We start from the raw sequence: 22,100 nt of genomic DNA on the forward strand, positions 1-22,100 counted from the left end.
AAAGTGTAGGACTTGTTAAAAATGAAACACAAATGTAATTTATTTGATAATATATTATTTTATCGAATATAAACAAAACAGCTTAAGACAAAAAATTCAGTCTTACATTAATTTGTCTAAACTTCTTATAAACTAAAGTACAAGTGAAATATATAAAAATGTATGTACAGCTAGAAAATAAATGGTTTTAAAAACATGTTTTGAATAAAAAAAGTGAAATACTCATATAAGATTGATTATTATTATTATTGATAAATCACAAGAAAACTATATAATACTATGGGCAGTACATGGTTATATGTATATAACATTTTCTATTGAATTATTTCGATAAAATTATACTAATATTTACATATTTATTACTTACTAGAGAGATCTTTTCAATTCCATTAAAACTAATTACCTAACCTAACAAATAATTTATTTCACTTTGACAGGTTTGACTTTCTCTCAGACGTCGTTTTATGGTCCAATTTAATTTTATTGTAGTTTACTGGCTATCTATAATGTGGAGTTCGGCAAACTTCTGAAAGAAAAGTTAATAATGATTATTATTAAAATTATTATACTCTTATTATACTTAACTTTAAATATTCGGTTTATTTAAAAAGTAAGATAAAATTAATAATTACTTTGAGAGTGAACAAAATGAATGAATGAACGAATGAACTATTTTACGCTCTCAAGTTGTATTCAAGCGTGGATACTGGAGTCATAAAAATCATAAAAATTATTACAACTACCTAAAGATATTATTTGTTTTAATAAAAAAAGAGAGATATATAGATAGAGAAATTACATAATTGGCGAATATTGATTTTCATCATTAAAAAAATACTTCTTGTTAATAAAACATACAAAATATACAAACCTTTTGGACATTTGCTCCTGTGAATGCTTTTGAGAGTATTTTTCGATATTGTGTCGCTGTCTTCAGATTCCGAGCACATTTGGAAACTTGTTTCTGTAAAAGAATATAAACATTAATATTATGGGTATTTTTATTTTTCTACATATTATAAAGAGGAAAACTTTGTTTGTTTGTTTGTTTGATTGTAATGAATAGGCTCATAAACTGGACTGGATACTGGACCGATTTTAAAAATTCTTTCACCATTCGAAAGCTACATTATCCACGAGTAATATAGGCTATATAATATAAATTATATTGGCGTAGCTAGCATAGGTGGCACCCGGGGCGGATTTTATAGGTGTCACCCTAAAACTCAATCGAAACTGTTAAAATAAAAAAAGTTATAATCATTTACGTTTTATTAAAATATGAGTACCTATTACAAATATTTGTTTATTATGTAAAACAAATTTAGTTTGTTAAAAATTAAAATTTCTTCCTTCTAGCTTTGACACTAGCGAACTCCGAAATCACGTCTTCAAAATTTATATTTTGTGTTGCTTCATGTTCTATCGTTAAAATACCAAGATTGTTTAATCTGGTTTCGGTCATTGTAGACCGCAAATAATTTTTAATTAATTTTAATTTGCTGAAACTTCTCTCACATGAAGCTACTGATGCACATATTGTTATAAATAACTTTAGTGCTACCGTTAGATTCGGAAGAGATTCTGTAAAATCCCATTCCACAATAAATTTCAAAAAGTCCAGTATCACCCAATTAGAGACAGTAAAATTAGCCGCTTTTAAATGTCTTCTCAATCTTGGTATTTCTAAAAGGAGTTCTGTTTCTGATACTTCATCGTAAAGGTTAGTAAATTTTGATATAGCTAATTTTAACTGTTCAGTGTTTGCCGAAAGCAAGGTCTTTGACTGCACAACCTCAAACAATGAAGCTACGTCTTTAATGGACTTTACTCTTGTTTCGAGTTCAATATTGAATCTGTCAATGCATTCTAACATGTCCTTTTGAAGTTCCGCTCTAAGTGTAAGTCCAGCCTCGGTGGACGACGCTAACTCACCGGGCATGCGTTTCTTGCGACGAATTCGTCGTTCCATCGAAATGTTGTATTTTTCCGATTTTTGTACAGCAAAATCTATTGCCTCTTCTGCTAGATGCAACCGTTTCTCTCCAATGAATAGACGAAGTGCTTCTAGTTTTATGATTATTTCATCAACACATAAACCTTTACTTTGTAATGCGATCTGAGCATTGTTCACTTCCCTTAGCACATCATTCCAAAAGAAAAGAAAACAAAGAAATGAGAAATTGCACACAGCAGGCATAAGATTTTGTGCAGCACCTCTAGTTTCTAAATTTACGTCTTGGTCACATAGTTCCTCAATTGCAGATATTATCCCATCAAAATTTTCAGCCAATACTTTTACTGCACCGTAATGAGCACTCCATCGCGTTGTCGAAAGTCTTTTAACAGATGCTTTGCTGTGATTGAGGAGCACTTCCCAACGACTTGTGGAAGTTGAAAAAAAGTTAAATATTGTTTCCACTGCTCCGAAAAATGTAACACAAGTCACATTTTGTGCGAACGAATGTTGGCCGCATAAATTAATTGAATGATCTATACAACCAATAAAAATTGCTTTATTGTTTTTTTCTTTTATAATAGCTTGTACTCCTCCGTGTATACCACTCATAACTGCAGCATTATCATAACCTTGAGAACGACACATCATAATATCTAAGCCATCGTTTTCAAGCTTCTTTAGTATTTCAGCGCTTAAGTCAGCTGCTTTTTTTCCATGTAAAGGAAAGAATCCTAAGAATACTTCTTTGACTTCTACTTTTCTATTATTAATTTTTACATAACGAATCACTTCAGACATTTGATCAACATGTGAAACGTCAGGTGTGCTATCAAACATGATACCGAAATATTTTGCCGATTTAATTTCGTTTACAAGCTGACATTTTACATGATTAGCTAAAACATTTATGAACTCATTTTGTATTTCTGGCGATAAATATGTTACTTTAGGTGATTTTTCCTGCTCCAAATATAGTATATGTTCTTTGAGTACTGCATCATACTTTGACAGCAGTTTAACTAGTTCTAAGAAATTACCTTTATTAGACGACCCTTTGGTTTCATCATGTCCACGAAATGCTAGGTTTTGTTTAGCCAAAAACAATGTTATATCTAATAATCGAGATAAAAGATTTTTCCACTTCTGTTTTTCCGTATTCATTAATTGCAAGGCTGCATCATCTATTGTGGTGTGAGATTTTAATCTCATTTCCAAAGTTTTCCACTTTTCGAAATTTTCTAAATGTTCACATGAAGTTTCATGGTCCAATACTTTAGGATTTAGTTTCCACCACTTCTGAAATCCAGTTGTAAATGTTGTTTGTATGTTACTGACAGCAAATAAACGACAGCAAAAACAGTACAGGTTATTTGATATAGGAGAAAATACCATCCATGATCGTAGAATTTTTTCACCACTAGGCATCGGTTTATAAAACCATTCCTGTGAAAGATGACGAGAATCACCTTTAATCTTTGAACCATGACGAGATACAGTAGGAAACGGTCCTTCTTTGTTCTGGAAATGTTCACTGCCCTTTTTTATTATGTCAATGCGAACATTATCAGGTACCGGTAAACTCCAATGTGAAACATCTCTCAAGTGTTGAACTGATTCTTCAAAGCTAATGCTATCTCCGAAAGTAGCATTAACGGCGTCATTTTCATTATTTATTTTGATTCCGTCAAGGTCCTGGGTCGTCTTCATTGATTCTGTATTGTCGATGTTGCTATCTGAATGTGAGTCTCCAAGATGTGAATCATTACTTTCGTCAGCAGGAGACTCGGGTACTTTACTTGAACTTTGGCCGCTATCTGCTTTTGTGACATATTTGAAAAGAGAACCGGACATGCTCTGAATTTCATCCATTTTAGCCTTTTTGGCTTTTTTCTGTTGAAACCCGCTTTGTCTTTTCGAAGTATGAATTCCCCGAGGCATATTTCGTTCTGGGTATTCTAAAAAATATTTTTAGTTAGTAAGTGAAACGTTGATTTTATAAACTAATTATAACAGTAAATAAACACCTACACGTTACGTAACTAGCTTTGTGAAATATATTTTTCCCAGACGCAGGATTGTTAATTTATATTACCTAACAATCCTGCGTCTGGGTGTAAATATGTTTTTAAGTATTATTAGAAAAATATTAGTTAAAAACTCCACCGTTAATTGTGATATCCGTGCCACGAGTGCTCGAGCTGCTCATCTCGGAGCAAAATCAACGTACGCGAAGTTGTATGATATGATTATGATAACTTTCAATCAAAAATCTAAACTTAATGTATTCCGTTTTTGTAAACAAATCCCATTGCTATTAGATAGGAAAATATTAAGTAAGTTAATAATAAATAAGAATATTATTTACAATTAAACATTATTACCTAAAGTAATATCGTAAAACGTGTAGAAATATAAGTAAAATCTTTTTACACCAGCAAAGTCTTTAAAACCTATTTTAATAAATAAATACCTTTAGTAGATAAGTAATACTTGCCCAGGCTAAACAAAAAAATATTATTGCAATCCGTCTGAAATACCTTCTTTAGGTACCTATTTATCATTTAGGACGTCTCAATAATATAGTTTAAAATACACAGTAATTAAAAGAGAATAAAATTGAAGGGTTTTTCAAAATAATCTAAGATACTGCTATTAGAAACTAAATGGATAAAAAATGTAAGTATTACCTGTAATAACAAAAATAATTCACTTACCTTGTTTATTTTCTTCAAGAATCGACTTTTATACAAAAAATGTTGTTTATAATATCTAATAATTAACAAACACTTTGCACTAGACTTTCACACGTTCACGTAAGCGAATATTGAAATGAATGCGGTCGGAAACAAAAGAAGCCCAATCCACAATACAAGTGACGAGCGCTATATCGAGGGAATCCCCTGACTAGCGTTGGTTATGCGCGAACGGGGTATTAAATTTTGGGGGAATCCCTGATCGATTGACACTGTGCACATTGTTTTTTTTTAATATCAATTATTATGTTCGTGGTACGATATTATAGTTACCTAGATAATTTTATTAGTGGCGGTTATGCTCTCTGCCGCAGATTTACGATTTTTTATAAATAGAAAGAACTATAACTGATGGTCATAGTCGGGCTCGGGTGTCACCCCTAAACGGGTGACACCCGGGGCGGGCCGCCCCCGCCGCCCCCCCTTAGCTACGCCACGGTCTTAGCGTGATAATATTATTAATATTATCACGCTAAGACCAACATGAGCGGAGCCACGTGGGTGAAACCGCGCGGCACTGCTAGTTTTTCATATTAGTGGCTGTTAAAGGTGGAGGTTTGTTTTTTCATATTATGATAGGTATAAAGAGGTTTGTGATTTTTTTTAGTTGGATAAGGAAAATAATACAAAAAATGTATGAATTATTTACATGTTTTGAATACAAGAAAGATAGAACTATGTAATATGTTAATAGGAATACTGTAGCTTTTTGCTGCTGAAAATAATTTCAATCGCTCCATTAGACAGACAAACAAAAACACTACCTATGTTTCTATATTTTTTGAAGATGAAACTTATTTAGGCGCTTTCAGAGTAAAATTTCAAAGTCGAGGTATATAGGTCGGTCACGGCTATACCGTCACGTCATGGAGTAAGGCGACGATTTTGGTATCTTTGAATCTTGCCAGAGAAGTTTCACTTCTGACACGTGTCTTCTGGCACACACGCTCTTTTTATATTAATTAGTAAACACTTTTAAATTATCTTAAATAATTAATTAATACAATACCAGAATCATATCGATGTTTTCTATGCGTGTTGGGAACATCTTGGTTATCGACGTGACCGAACGTTCGGAAACCGACCGCGAACTGTGCGTATGGACTTATTTCGTACAGCTCTGAAATATTAATAGAAATATAAATAATCTGAAATATAAATATTAAAATATGTAAAATTGTACCTTCATACTAAATTAAAATATTGATCTAAAAAAAGAGAAATTTGGTATCTAAAATAATTAAAATAAAAATTACACATAAAATATCGTTCAACTAAAGAACTTCTAACCATACAAATAAGGAGTAAGTACTCAAGGAAGGAAAATAAAATATTTTTTATGAATTCCCTGTGTAGGCATAATTCTGCAATAGGAACAAATATGGGATCTTTGGAAATCCATACTATATTAATATTATAAATGCGAAAGTAACTCTGTCTGTCTGTCTGTTACTCAATCACGCCTAAACTACTGAACCAATTTTCATGAAATTTGGTATGGAGATATTTTGATACCCAAGCAAGGACAGCTACTTTTTACCCCGGGACATAGGATAGGTTTTATTCCGGAAATCCCACGGGAACGGGAACTATGCGGGTTTTTCTTTGACTGCGCGGGCGAAGCCGCGTGCGGAAACCTAGTTCCTGATAAATAAATTAGCATGATGATGATTATGATTCTGATTATGACCCTAATTCTGATTCTGCTAATGTTTATCACAATAATACATACCATGTTTACTATTATTCCTCACAGGTATGGGCGTGCTATAGATCCTGTTTTCCTTCGCGAGGTTATTTTGTGAAGCGCTAGTGTTGCCGCTTTCTGACTTATCTATGGTAATGGAGTCTCTGTATTCCGTGAACGTGTTTGTTCTGAAATTGATTTTGTATTTTTTTTAGTTAGTTATTGTGAAGATATTGAAATAGTTTGAGTTTCGGTTAAATTATTGAGTAAATTTTACATAATATGTGGCGCAGCAATAGGTATATATTATCATATGTATATCATAAAGTATTGAGTTTTATAATTAAGACATTAAACTTTTAAGTTCAGACAATTCTTTCTGGCAAAATATTTCTTATTAAACTTTTGAAAAAAATTGTCCCAGCTAAAATTTCAAGAGATTAAATTTTAAAAAGAGATTAGAATTAGAAAGAGATTTAAAAGAAAACTTCGATTATCGTCGTGTGAAAATAGAATCGTTAAAATTAAACCACAATGCCAAAAAACAATATTCTGATGATGATGATAACATTATGTTTATTAAAATAATAATATTAATATCATACCTGTGTCTCTTCATCAATATATACACGCAGCACACGAGACAAACCACGAGTAAGATTGAACTCAGCACAATGACGAGCATGTTGAGATCGAACATGTCTGATAGTGGACTGATTTCACCTGTGTATAAGATAATTAAAGTACAGTAAACTAGATATTTGACACTGTGAATAAATTTTTATATTTAATTTTACAAACGCTCGATATATTGTAATATGATGAGGATTTACTTTTTTCCAAACGTTTACAAAGAGACGGTTGCAAGACGGTCTCCTATTACTGTGTAGTTAAAAATACAACGATGGTAATCTAATCCACCTCTAAAACAAACCAAAAATTTCTGATTACGCAATCCGTATGTTTGTGAACGGCGAAATAAAATTTAACTACGTCATATTACATACACAAATTAATTGTTCCTTCTATATAATAAAAATGAATCGCTAAATGTGTCGGTAAGCTCAAAACTCGAGAACGGCTGAACCGGTTTCGTTAATTTTTTATTACTATGTTAATTATAAATTTATAAAGAATAGAAAAAATTCGATACGAGGCCGGACTCGAATCCGCATCCTTTCGCGCCATTCCGGGGCGGATGCCTAACCAACTCAGCCACTCGTGACCCGCCTGAGTGATCGAATTTATTCTATTTTTTCAGTTTTATGTGTCTAAGGGCTGATTTTTCAATCGTTGGTTAAAATTTATTTATCGAATAACGTATTAAACTACCATTTCAAAATCGATTCCAATTGTCCATATTTTACAGTTTATATGTGACATTTTAAAATGTTCGTGGATTTTAAATTTTATTGGACGGATAAATTTTAACCAAGGATTGAAAAATCGGCCTTTAGGGATGTTAATTTCTATTTTTCCTTGAAGTCTAAAATAATATATCTAATACATACGTCCGTCCTCCCCCTTAGTAGCGTATGTGTAAGTAGCAGCATGTCCCGCGGCGGACACGCGCAGCTCGTAGCGCGTGCCGGCCGACAGACCGCCCGCCACTAGCCAACTGCCGTCCCACTGCATACATACATCCTACTTAATATTATATATTATAAATGCGAAAGTTTGTGAGGATGTGTGTGTGTTTGTTACTCTTTCACGCAAATACAGAACAGATTGCATTGAAATTTAGCACACATATAGAGGGTAACTTGGATTAACACATAGGATAGATTTTATCCCGGAAATAATATACAGTAATCTATATAATATAAAACTCAAAGGTGACTGATATAGTGATCTATCAACGCACAGCCAAAACCACTGGACGTATCGGGCTGAAATTTGGCATGCAGGTAGATGTCACAACATAGGCGTCCCCTAAGAAAGGGGATGCACGTACAAAGTCGTGGGCGGAAGCTAGTATACAATATATTTTGTTGTGTATAATTATTAATTTTGTATGTCCTGATACGGCACATAACGTTTTCATATCACGTGTATGTATATGTGTGTCTGTATGTATGTATATCTCACCGGCACATCATCAACAGGCACCCATCGCGAAGCCCCAAGCGGTCGGTAATGTAACGCGAGGGTCGCGGGTTCGCATCCCGCGCGACGCCAGCCGGCTGCACTCACAGCGATGTGGGAACGGTTGCTCCACACGTTTGAGGGGGATGCGGGGGGGATGGGCGCTGGGGGGATTAATTATTTATTTTATTTATTTACAAGAAAAAAATACACAACAAAAATACATAAACATTCCTATAGTTTAATTTCTCAACTAGTTGTAATAATTTAATATTGTAATTGTAACACTTGTATAGTCTTATAGACTTTTCTCAATCTAATTTTATGCTAGCTGGCTTCTCAGTTATATCACGTCATAATAGCGCAAGGTAAGGTACAAATTTCTAAAATTATGAGCTATAAACAGGAAATGGCATTATGAAATAACATAATGAAGTCATCTGTATATGAATTCATCAATGATTAAAAATTTAATTCAGGCAAATACTTAAGATAACAATTGCTTAACGTATTCTGCTTATTTAGTTCTAAGTATTATTTTACAAAGGTAAGTGCCAGTTAAAACATCAAACTGAGAAAAAAATTAGGATTCATAAATGATAATGGATATGAATTTCGATTTGGATATATCCAATCTCTAGATCTAAACATTAATACGTAGAATGTAGATGAATGTATGAACAATAATGTTTTTTTTTTCAATTACCCATAACAATAGAACTTATTTATTAATAATAATATGTTATGAAAAATTATTACCTCCACCCAAAGTGCTAGTTTCCAAATACGCAGGTTGTGAAGTCCCAATTTTGCTAGAAGCGATGATCCGTATGGAATATTTAGTGCCACATTTAAGCCCCGTTAGCAAATACTTGTTAACACCAGGTCTGGTTGGTGACAAGTCACTTAATAAGTCTAAGTTAGGTGATGCGTCAGGTGACCAAGAGTCTTGCCATGGACCGTTCGCTTCTTTCCATGTTAAACTATATTCTGTTGTACAAAACAGTGTGTTAAAATATTATATATATTTAAAAATTTTAGAAGATCCCCTATACGGAGTAATTTTGATTAAGTTTCTATAGTCTATATAAAAATGAAATTTGTTTTTTCTTGGTCACGGCATCACGCGTGAACGGGTGGACCGATTTCGATAATTATTTTTTATTATATTCCTTGAAGTACGGGGATGGTTCTTGTGGAGAGAAAACGTAAATATATAGGTACCACGGGCGAAGCTGGGGCGGACTGCTAGTTATTAATAAAGAGTATCGAGGTTAACAAATATTTTCTTATGGCAAGCAATCAAAAATTATATGCAAGATTGAGTTTAATTTTATTTAATAGAGATATTGTCTTACTTATGTTTTTTAAATAAACGTATCAATATTTTTTTGTCATCTATGAAATCTAATATTATAAACGTTTAAATCGCATAAAAAAATTGGCAAATCTTTTTCTCGAAATCAACAAATTCAAACTAAGTTCATCACAATTCTATCGATTTAAAATATTTTACTTACTTATTTTCTGATTCGTCGTCCGATTCATAGAGTAATACGGTTGTTCCCATTCGATTAAAATGGAGTCCTTGTAGGGTGTAGCTCGTATTATTGGTGGGTCGGGTAAAGGTAGTACAGTCACTGTGTACTCTACCGAGTCTGAACCGTAGAGGTTCTTTGCTAAGCAAGTGTAGTTACCGCTGAGTGATTGGTCAATGTCTGAAAATGCATAAAGAAGACATCAGATATCAGATTTTGAAAGTATTAATTTTAATTATGAAGTTATGATTAAATTAATTGCAGTAAGAAGTGATTTATTTGATAAGCAAATTGAACTTTAATTAAAGACACAGGAGAAACAATAAAACTTGATAGACTGGATGTTAAATACGAACTATACTGTGTATGATAATTAAATTGTAAGTATAGAGGCATGTGAATGTGACTTAAACACGCTGTAGGTAAGTGTGGATATGTTTTAGTGTGGATGTGTGTGAGAGTGTGTGTAAGTAGTAATACGATATGTGTGTATGTGTGTGTGTGTATAGATGAATGAATGAATGAAACATTTTTTATTGCACACAAAAATACAAGATTACAAAAAAGAATGATACAAATTATAATATGTACAGAGGGCGGTCTTATCGCTGTAAGCGATTTCTGCCAGACAGCCGGAAAAACCATAAGGATTACATATTTTATGGTGGTGGTGCATTACATTTTGGATACATAGTATGTTTTTAAATTGAATAAAATTAATAATAAATAAATATAAATAATTATGTCATAAATAATAAATAGATACATAATAACTATAACATATAATAGATACTCACTATTAATGAGCAGGCTATCGTCATGGTTCCTGGTGAACCTGGGATGGTGCGTGATGATGTTGTGGTTGTGGTACCACACGGTGCGCGCGGCGGGCGAGCCCACACACGCGCACCGCAACAGGAGGGACGCACCGGCGCCGGTAGATATTGGTCCACCGAGAGATGATACTCCGGCTACCACTGTTGTTAAAGTATTTTCGATTATGGAAGGAAAATAGACAAACAGAAAGAATTATTGTTATATCATTTAGTCAGGATCATTGTTGCTGATTAGTCAGTATCAGTTGTGGCAGTCAGTAGTCAGTATCAGTTCTAGCTGATTAGCTGTTAAAGGTTATCTCATAGTTTACATTTACATTTTTTCAAATTTATTTTGTCAAATTACACTAAGCTGTTAAAGTTTTACAGTATTATTGGCTTATACATACATTCGTCTGCCGTTAAAATTCTACTACTTATACTACTATACATTTTGTCATTTGTTACGTAACATTTAATTAACTCTTTCAACTATATTATTATTGTTCTAATTGAATTGTGTGTATATTAAAGTTATATCACTAAAATATACTATACTATTCCGTAATTTTTTTTTCATATAATTCATTTTATAGTGTGCTAAATTGTGAATATGTATGTATACCTCTATGCGACGGAGTTTGCGTAAGCCTTTTAGACGGTCGTCCCGCCCCAGCTCTAGTATGCGCAACAACCCAAGCCTCGTGCGGTGCGGGCGGGAGGCCGCGGGCTTCTGCCCAAGTGCGGGAACCTTCCGCGCGTTGGGATAGCGTTACACCGCCACTGTGGAATATATGTAGTGGAAATTGTATGAGGGGTTGTGCAGGGATGTGTTTTGGACCATTGGTATTTGTATTTGTTATTATTTGTTGAGCAGGAATATGTTGTGTTTATGGTTTAAGTGGTTTGGATAAGAAATGCCAAAAGGATAAGGAATGCATTCTCTATTGATGTCAATTTAGATAAACATCTATAAGCATTGTCTTAGAAACACATTATACGTATATAAAATGAATTATAAACTGATGATGCTTAACGCTACGCATTATAAAACTGTTTATGGTGAGTCTGCTCGTTTTATTTTTAAATCTTAATACGAATAACTTTAAATTTACATTCATAATGAATTAGAAGCAGTACAAATTATATCGCTATGTAAGGAGAATGGCGAAACTGGGCCTAACATAAATAAGGCCTTACAGAAATGATAATAAATTTAAAATTCATTATGTTATTTTTAATAATTCTTGGTAAAATATTGACTTCTGATTCTATGGGAAAACAAATGTTTGAAAAAAAAGATAATATGTTCACTAACGGCATTGTTATTTAGATTTCTATGACTACCGGTCTTATCAAGCAAAGATTGTCAGTGCTGTCAGGAGTAAAATAGTCGATATATCGATTAAAACGAATGAATATTTATTTTCATTTTTAGTTTTATACAAAATTCAAATGCTTTATGAATCAGAAATATAAGTTGACTGCGTTACATATTTTATTTTTAACTTTTTAGCACGCTATTTATTTAGGTAATCCGTAATTCTATACATTTTTACTCATGGCGGCCGCACTTTGTAAGAATATTTCTGAAATGTAGCTGGCCGCTTCAATTTTAATTACAATGTCATGTTTGTCGTTTGACTTTTGACATTTGATTGAGGTTTTTCGTTACGTTACATTCGACTTTGTGCTTGTGGTTAACTTATTTTCTTCATCTTTATCGACTTTCGCTACGTATTACGGACACTGACGATCTCTGTTATTACTACCAACCAACGCTTGCACACCGGACTTTGATTACCTGCCTTTACGACTCACTACTGCTACCCTACCTGGACACCGACTTTGCATCCGATTTTTCATTTACAAATATGAACTGCATCAACTGTGGTATTAATGCTAATCGTAACAATGCTATACGTATGCATTTGTTACAAGATAACGCAATAATATCAATTATACAAGGGTGGGCTGCTCCTCTAACGGTTAGTGGATTAGTATTATCTAAGGTATTTAGTACTAGCTAATTGTAATATTAATTCTTTATTTGTAGATCACTCACTCTGATCACATATTATTTGATGCATGCTGGAAACTTGCAAATGATTCTTTGAGGATTGAAAATCATGAAGATGACAATGCAGTTGGTTTCCTTAGGTTCATATCAAATTAAGCAAGCAAGGTCCTATTATGGTGAGCACATAAGAAACGATGGCAAATATGTTATAGAAGTGTGCCGTGAATCAGACAGCGACATACAGAGAGCACTGTCGACATCAAGTACTACATCGCTTTTAAGAGGTCGCATTCAATCCAGGCATAGAAGTAGTAAAACTTATTTTACTTATATTTTAGTCGACAGTGCTCTCATGGGAAGGGAAGCAATAACAGTCTATTATTGTAATTGTTTAGTAGGAAGAAGAACTGTAGGTTGCTGCTGTCACGTTATGTCCATAATATGGTACCTTAGCTGGGCAAGGTATCAACCAGATTTAATGCCGCCAGCACAGTTTCTGGATGATGTGTTAATTGTTTATGATGATAATGATGAATAAACGATTTATGAAAAAACGTGTTTTATTTTATATATAAGTACCTACGATGTTTTGGTAGGTACTCTAAAAGAATAAAAGTTCGATCCAATATCTCTATTACCTAACTGTTCTTCTGTTACACTCTTTATCTAAATAATATATATTATAGGATATAAACTTACCTCTACTTAGAAAGAAACAAAGCTATTCATTGAACTCGAGCAAACCTAACCTCAATTTTAGTGATGTTACATGCTCAATATCTCTGCTATCCCATAGAACAGAACTTTAATTGTTATATTTATAGAATCTGTATATTTTTATCTATTTAACCCCACATAAATCATCAGTGTAACGATCAGGCCCAAAGTCCTATGGGAGTTCGCCATTCTCCTTTGTATACAAAATTTATTTGACATAATAATTATTGGACAAAATGATATTAAAAATGTATATTTCTCCAAAAACTATAAAAAATATCGTGTTACATAATATATTGAAACTTACCTTAATCCAATAGGTTTAACATACACAGTATAATATAGTATCTCTCCATTGGGCTGATCTGGAGGTTTCCAACTAATTAGAAGTGATGAAGACGATAACACTAATACTTTTATATCTGCTGGTGGTCCTGGTACTGTGGGAAGTAAATTGACACAAGTTTGCATGGGTTTTTTTGAAGTTATACTTCTTTTGGAGAAAAATGAGAAAAATGATGAGAGTGAATTTTTACGATGCGCGCGCACACCGACACCTTAATTTAACAGCATGAAGTTAGTTCTAGGTGGTATGAAAATTGATAACTATGTTCAAGTTGTATATTCTAGTATTTTTTTTCCATACGCCAAAGAAATGCCAAAGAAGTATAACTTCTAACGCGTGTACAAAAGTACACACATTCTTTTTTTAAATAGTAATATTAAAATTGTGAATAGAACTAAGAAAGAGCTACCAACATGTGATTAAACACAATGCTAAATTGCTTATAACTCATATAAATATAGTAGTATAAATAATATTTTAAGGTGCTAATTATTTCATAATTATGTATTTCTTTAAAAATAAGTTTCTTTGCCTCCTTTTATCAGGTCATCATCCTGTTTTGTAAATTGACGCTCTAATATCAAATTCTTTGTATTTCTATTTTTCATTGTTTTTAATCTTCAGTATCTTTAATTTTCACTACATACTAGAAAATAGCAGAATCTTTCAAAGTACTACGAGATACTCTTTCTTCAACATTACCACCTAACTAACCTAACTAGCTTACCGCCCGCGGCTTCGCCCGCTTTGTCTAAAACTAATAAATTATATACTAAAACCTTCCTCTTGAATCACTCTATCTATTAAAAACAAACCACATCAAAATCCGTTGCGTAGTTTTAAAGATTTAAGCATACAAAGGGACATAGGGACAGAGACTTTGTTTTAAATACTATGTAGTGATAGTTTTAAAAATATTGCTAGACTTACCATCTTCTAGCGTAGTACAAACAATAGGATAGGAAAATGGTCCAGGACCATAACTGGAGTAAGCTGCGACTTTGATTGTGTAGTTTGTGTACTTCATCAGATTTTGGAGATATAATTCTGTGTGTAGGGATGTTTGGTTTTTCCAGGGGCTATCTGAAATGTTAGTATTGGCACATCAGACTTATTCTTTATTATTACGTCTTAAATCACGCGAGAAAACAAAATGGACGAGTTGGATAATTTTACATGTACTTTCACTAGTTTCTAAAAATTTAATTATTTTTAGGTTATCATCAAATGCATCAAACTACTAAGCTTACTTCTTCATACCTACAACAAAAATTAAATGATAATAATATGTTAATTTATCCAATTCTAGGAGTATCTTCAAAAATAAAAATAAATGTGTGCGTGTACTAGTAGTGTACACACGTAAGAAGTGAAACTTCTTTATGACCTTATTTTTCAAAAAATAATTTACTTTATGCAACTTTACTGAAATACGTCGAATCACGCGTGGTAGGGATGAGAAAAAGATGGCGCGTAACGGAAAAATGTTGCACTAAATTTTTTTCCAATCCCGATAGAGAAGTTTCACTTCAAAAAAAATTGATATACAGTCTATAGTAGTACCTTCAGTAGCAAACAGCACAGAGTAGCCCAGTATCTCAGTAGCACCGAGTATCGGTTGCCAGCCAACTCGCAGTGAAGTAGCTGCTACTGCAGTACATTCTACTGAAGTTGGAGATACTTCTGGGGCTGTGAGAATTTTTATGTTAATATTGTTTATATTATTGAATTTTTTTTTAATATAACAGATGTATTGAGGATTTTATCAGCTACGATTGTTGTGAAATATTCGACAAGTAGTAATAGAGGTAATAAGGCAGTCAAAATTTATAAATTCTAACATTATTATACGAAGTAATTATTTTTTTTTTTTTTTTTTTTTTTTTTTTTTTTAATTTTTTGTTTCTTCTCCGTAGATACTGCTTTCCGAATCGGTGGTAAATGTTAAAATATGTAATGACGTTTCAAAAGTGCTTCTAAAAGAAGTCTAATTGAATAAAAAAAAAAAGACTTTGTTTTAAAAATATCAAATAACATATATTTTTTCCTATATTATGTCAAATTGTAGGTACCTCCAGCTCTAGTCTCTTGTGATACAGGCGCAGAAAACGGCCCCGAACCAGCGCTGTTAAAAGCCGCTACTGATACTGCATATCTGAAAATTTTATATATATAAAAAGTATGAGTCAAATCAATACTAAAATAACTCTCTTTATTCATTTGTCTATCTGTCCATCTCTTCTTTTAGTTTTGAATTGAAATTTCTTCGAAAGTGAAATTTCAAGGTCGCGTCATAGCAATACCATCACGTCATGAAATAAGGCGATGATTTCAGTATCATTGATAAATAAGTTTGACTTCTGACACGTGTGCTCGGCACACACGCTCTATTTATTATTAATTTTGATCTTCTATTTATTTATTATCAGTTTATAGGTTTAAAGGTTGTTTATGTACCTGGTATTTTTTAACAGCCCACTCAAAGTTGTTCCTTGCTTTCCAGTTTGCGGCGACACTTTTACCATTCTTGTTTTCGATTCGTCTGAAATGTGATAAAAATTTAGGCACTTGTTTAAAATAATTTCCAAGGAACAAAGTTTGTTATAAGATTATTGACCAGATTCCCAATTTTTGAACGTGTTCTATTATCATACAAAAAATCACTTAAATTATAGGCGGTAAAAAAAATAAAATAAAATGAACCTAAAATACTAATAAAAAAAAATTCTATCTAAAAATGAAATCACTCACCCAATCCAGGAATCTGTGGCACAGCCTTAACATGATACCCGGCTATATGTCCGTGTGTTTGTGTGTCTGTCTGTGCCCACGTCACGAACAGCTCGCCCGGCGTGTCCGTTTGAGAGACTAGCACTTGTGTGGGGGGAGAGGATGGCGCTGAAAATATTATAATAACAATGAAAAATCAACAAATACTTACTTCAATTTGTTATTACAAGCTCTATGAAGTAACCTGTAATGTATAATATTATTTTTCATTTAAGAGATAATAATGTTATCCTGCTAATCCTACTCATATTATAAATGCGAAAGTTTGTGAGGATGGATATATGTGTGTGTGTGTATAATTTATATTGTGTGACTATAGGTGTAGCAATCACGGTGTATGTGAGTATTTGTAATTTATGTATATATATGTATGTATATTACCTTCTTCCAACGTAGTAAAGTGCAGCGGGTCAGTATGCGGGCTGGCCGCTACTGCGTTGAGCGCAGAGATTCGTACTATGTATGGTGTAGACGGGTGAAGATCGACTAAATCGAACGCTTGGCGATGGTTCTCCTTGCTGGAATTTTATTTACTTTGTGCATTATTTTGTTAGTTTCATTGGTAACCACGCAGACATTAGAACCCAAACGAACAAACGACGAAAAAGCAAAAGGTTGATATTATAAACATCTGTGATGTGTGAGGAAGAGAAAATAATTTTAATATTTTCTTGATAATTTTTGTTTATGTGAAGAAATGATTAGATTAGAAAAAATGTTGCGGAAAATGAATGGATTAAAGTAATTTGAATATTATTTCAATATTCATAAGACTGTGTTATAGATCCAATAACTGTTAAGATCCGGTGTCCCCCAAGGAAGTGTACTTGGCCCATAATTTTTGCACAAGATTGCACTGCGAGTCAGCACTGTCTCCACACTGAGCACTCACCAAGTGACATTGATGCCAGTCGCAGCATCCCACCTCACAGGCCCGCGGTTGGTTGTGTACTGCAGCGAGCACAGCGCGGTGCTGGCCCGCCAGGACAGTGTTGCGCTGCGAGTCAGCACTGTCTCTAATCTGAGTTCAGTTGGTGGGGAGGGGGGTTCTGAAAATTAATAATAATAAAATAGTTAATAATTATTATATTGTGTTTATAATAGATGTTATAATTGTAGAAATAGAAGCTGAAATACAGTTTTTAACAGTACAGTAAAATTTCACATTTTTATCACGATTTGTCAAATCCTTTTATGAGTGTTATTGACAACCTTCAGAACTCAAAAATGACGGTACATAATATACACACAAAATTGTAGATACCTAAATTTCACAAATTAACTCCTTTTTATATTAAAATTATGGTATAGTGATTATTAATTGAACTCACCTAACACATCAATATACAGGTTATAAGTAGCAGAACCATACGGGTTGCTAGCTGTACATTGGTAAGCTCCAGAGTCGCGTGGCTCAGCATAATTTATGTTGACCGTACTTGTTAGACCGTATGTGGTTTTCGTTTCTGATATTTTGAATCTGTAAGTAAAGATTTTTTTCTTTGGTTGAAAATAAGGGGCTGCTATAGGAAAAATACAGTAATCATGTCAAAAAGACTTAAAAAGTATTTGACCTTAAATTATGAAAGGTCAGAAAGAAGCCTTAAAACATACTAATACAGATAATCATGTTGTAAAACTGGAAAGATTGAACATATTTCCAGTATGATGTACTAGTGACTAAACATAACGATGATGACGATGACGATGAACAATAAGATGATGATGTTTTTGATGATAATGACGACAAAAAGTGAGAGTGTTTGTTAGCGACTAGCTGCGAGTATGTGTTAGTGACAACAGTGACTGGCTTTGCTCTAACTAACTAACTCACCTATGTCCATGCAAGTCCAGTCCCCTCCCGTCATGCGCCCACACAACTCTAACGGGCGGGTCGCCACGCGCGTTACACTCTAGTGCTAGGGGGAGCCCCGCGCGTGACGTCATGTTGGGGGAGGATGAGGCGAAGTGGACTGGTTCTGGGGGTTATTCTTGTTTTTATTATAGATTTTTTGTTGAAAAAATATAATATCCTAAATAAACAAATTAAACTATATAATATGTAGTATAAAGTAAATAAAAAGTATTCAGTAAATTGCAAATGCGCCTGAAAAGTCTGTTAAGTTGATTACACAATCGAAAGCAAAAGCTAATTAATTAACTATGATTATGAACACCAATGAGCACCATTTTCGTTTCCAGATTTAAATTACTAAAAGTTCAACATGTAAAAGTCATACAGTAATTATCTAGACGTCTAAAAAAATTTAAAAAATATATAAAAATCTAAATACCAACTATTTACAGTGATCCAGATAGTCTTGCTCAACGGAGATCCGACGCCATTTTCAATATTACAAGAATATAGCCCTTCATCAGAAAGCGACACTTCATCTATAACAAGTGTCCCATTTGCTAGACTTAGTATCCCACCACCAGCCAATTCTAGTACTGGCTGCCAGGTTCCTAGAATTGCTGAAAAAAATAGTTTTGGATGTGTAGAAAATTCATTTTTATGAAATTGCTAGAAATATTTTATGAGATTTTCAGGTCTATATAAAAAAAATTACTGGTATTGCTGTGAATGTTTTATTTAAGTCGTTTGCTCTATAAGAAGTACAAATTATAAGGTGGAATGGTCACGAAACATGAACCTGGGAATTTTACAAATTAATTTACAGAAAACGTATACCTTAAGTATCCGAAATTAATTGTTGAAAGGAGCTTGATATTTTTTTATTAATTGATTCACTATTTTATTCATTACTTTTAGCACTAAAGACACGATCTCTATAAATGTTAAAGTTATGAATTCGTTAATTAATTTTCGATCTATATGCATTCCTATGAGTACAGGAATGCTTATAGATTTATGATAAAATAATGCTAAAGAAAAGCCTCAATTTGGACAAAAACCATATTAAAAATACCCAGTGACACATTTTATTAAAATTCAGTTATGTCCTAAATACAAACATACCATCCTTCTTCATCCAATGCACTTGTGGAGCAGGGTAGCCGGTCGCACTACACGATACGTAACCAGACCGACCGAGCACTACGGATGAGTTTGTGGGCTCTGTATGCCATTTTGGTGCCACTATAAAGAAAAAATAATGAGTTAGACACAAGAGAACAAGTATTATTTATTTTTATTTTGATTTCAAACAAGAAACAAGAAAAAAAATTTAAGCGTATTGTATCACTCAATAGTGTAGATATATCTACATGGTGAATTAATACTTGGTAATTAAAATCGATAAAGTATGATGTGTGTACAAAAGAAAATTAACAAAATATGATCGAATTTATCCATTATTATTTTTGACAAAAAGTTCATAACTCTGATTGTCATTACTAACTACTTACCCGAAAACTTACAGCTCTGATTTTCAGCAATAAATAATAACCTCTAAAATCGCAGCATTGATTTTAATCATCAAATACTTAAGTCTACAATCACAGCACTGATATTTACCACTCAATACTTACCTCAAAAATCACAACGTTAAGACTAACTACTGTATACTTACCTCTAAACTCAGCGCTGATATTCAGCATCAACTCCCACTAAAATCACAGTGCTGATTTTCAACACTAAATACTAACCTTTAATATACAATTCAGTGGATTTATTAACAGTAGCGACGTGATTGGTAGCAACGCAAGTGTAAGTGCCACAATGTTCTAATGCAACACTTTTGATTACTAGAGCACTGAATAATTCTGAACTACGTTCTACCACCTGAAAAGGTAAAAGAAATAAGTTTTTGTTTTATTTATATTCAGAATAAAGGTATTCTCGATTCTTTATTAGTTAAAAATGCTATTAAAATAGAAATGATAGCTGTGTAAAGAACAATCAAGAAGTAGTCAAAGCGGCTTAGTTACTCATTTTGGCTTAAGAATTTATTAAAAAAGTTTGTAACATATAAACTATCTCAAGCAGTGAAGAAGTACGAATCGTTACAGTGAACTTATAACTGTAAAAAATGTCAAAATTACTTTAGAAGGAAATATTACCTTCAAATTACTAGGTATCCGTTTTCCATCTTTTAACCATTCAAAATGAATCGGCAAATCTCCAGTTCTAACATTACAATATATATTAGCAACCTGTCCTTCTTGTAAATTATTTCCTAATAACAGATCATCTAAAATTGGCGCTTCTATAACTTTAACTTCAAAATCACGTCTAGCCATTTCACCGGAAGGACTTGTTACTATGCAAGTGTATTTAGCGCCATTTTGTTGTTTCGTCACTTCCGGTATAGATAGTGTACCGTGTATGTTGGTAGCGCTGCGTTTTTGTATGTTTGTCCGTTTGTAACGATTTGGGAATAGCGTGTTTGATGTAATTTTTTTGCCGGTGAACTCCCAGTCTATTTTGCTGAAATAAAAGATTTGAAGTGTATGTAAGTATATATAATTATTATTAATATCATCTTAAAATCTTATAAATTAATTGATTGATAATAAACAAAAAGCCTCCTTTTTATTTTAACAACAATAACTTACCTTATTGGATATCCATAGTATGGGCATCTTAGATTAAGTGGTTCTCCACTTTGAACTTTTATTGGTGGCAATGCTCTTATATATGGAGGTCCTGGAATATATACAGGTACAGACTCAGAAACAGGCACAGACACAGACAACATTAAAAGTACAGGTACATTTACAGGTGCAAGTGCAGATACGTATAAAGACATAGATATAGATACATAAACAGATACAGGTACACACACAGATACATAAACTCCACCATAGACATCAATTTTGTTCTCATGGACATCTACATTGTCCCCATTGTGACCGGTACAAGTATACAGTCTATATTACCATCCTTTACTCTCACACACATTCAGATACATACACGAATACAAATACAGGTACAGATAAACATACAGATATAGATACTCACCATAAACATCAAGCCTGTTCTCATGGACAGCTACATTATCCCCCTCGTGAGCTGTACAGGAATAAAGTCCTCCATCTTCTACTCTCACTCTTGTTATATTTAGTTGAGCTAGCACAGACCCATCTAGTCGCATTATTTGGCCTAATGCGTATCTGATGAGAAATTTTATGTGCTTTTAAAAATAGTTTTATAAGGGTTTAAAGAAAAATATTTTGATAATAATGATGAATTAGCAAAAACGTACAGTTTGATATCTTAACAAATAGTAAATTAAAGATGAAGAAACATTTAAATAGTTTTGATAAAGGTTTTGAGTTAAGACACAAGTGTTAAAATTCGATAGAAAGATTTTAACTGCTGATTTCACTAAAATAAACAACCCCTAAAATGCATTTAAATAATTATCACTACATAGTATAAAACAAAGTCACTTTCTCTGTCCCGATGTCCCTTTGTATGCTTAAA

The 22,100-nt window shown here is 33.0% G+C and overlaps 1 protein-coding gene across 1 annotated transcript; it reads right to left on the reverse strand.

Moving 5' to 3' along the window:
* Window positions 1–445: 445 nt before the first annotated feature.
* Window positions 446–21,813, reverse strand: LOC123703008 (Down syndrome cell adhesion molecule-like protein Dscam2). The gene is made up of 27 exons (XM_045650876.1): window positions 21,636–21,813; window positions 21,230–21,320; window positions 20,735–21,101; window positions 20,321–20,456; window positions 19,692–19,811; window positions 19,010–19,186; window positions 18,546–18,690; window positions 18,043–18,191; window positions 17,604–17,760; window positions 17,093–17,229; window positions 16,673–16,819; window positions 16,379–16,463; window positions 15,994–16,076; window positions 15,485–15,610; window positions 14,852–15,004; window positions 13,883–14,015; window positions 11,464–11,621; window positions 10,821–11,000; window positions 10,006–10,203; window positions 9,245–9,475; window positions 8,489–8,649; window positions 7,912–8,029; window positions 7,006–7,123; window positions 6,446–6,588; window positions 5,723–5,833; window positions 872–964; window positions 446–526 (listed from the first exon to the last, which is right to left on the reverse strand). Exons 1-27 carry the CDS (start codon window positions 21,766–21,768, stop codon window positions 498–500), a joined length of 3,879 nt encoding a protein of 1,292 aa, XP_045506832.1. The 5' UTR covers window positions 21,769–21,813; the 3' UTR covers window positions 446–497.
* Window positions 21,814–22,100: the final 287 nt, after the last annotated feature.

This window comes from Colias croceus, chromosome 25, assembly GCF_905220415.1.
Source record: "Colias croceus chromosome 25, ilColCroc2.1".
In the NCBI taxonomy this organism is placed as follows: domain Eukaryota; kingdom Metazoa; phylum Arthropoda; class Insecta; order Lepidoptera; family Pieridae; genus Colias; species Colias croceus.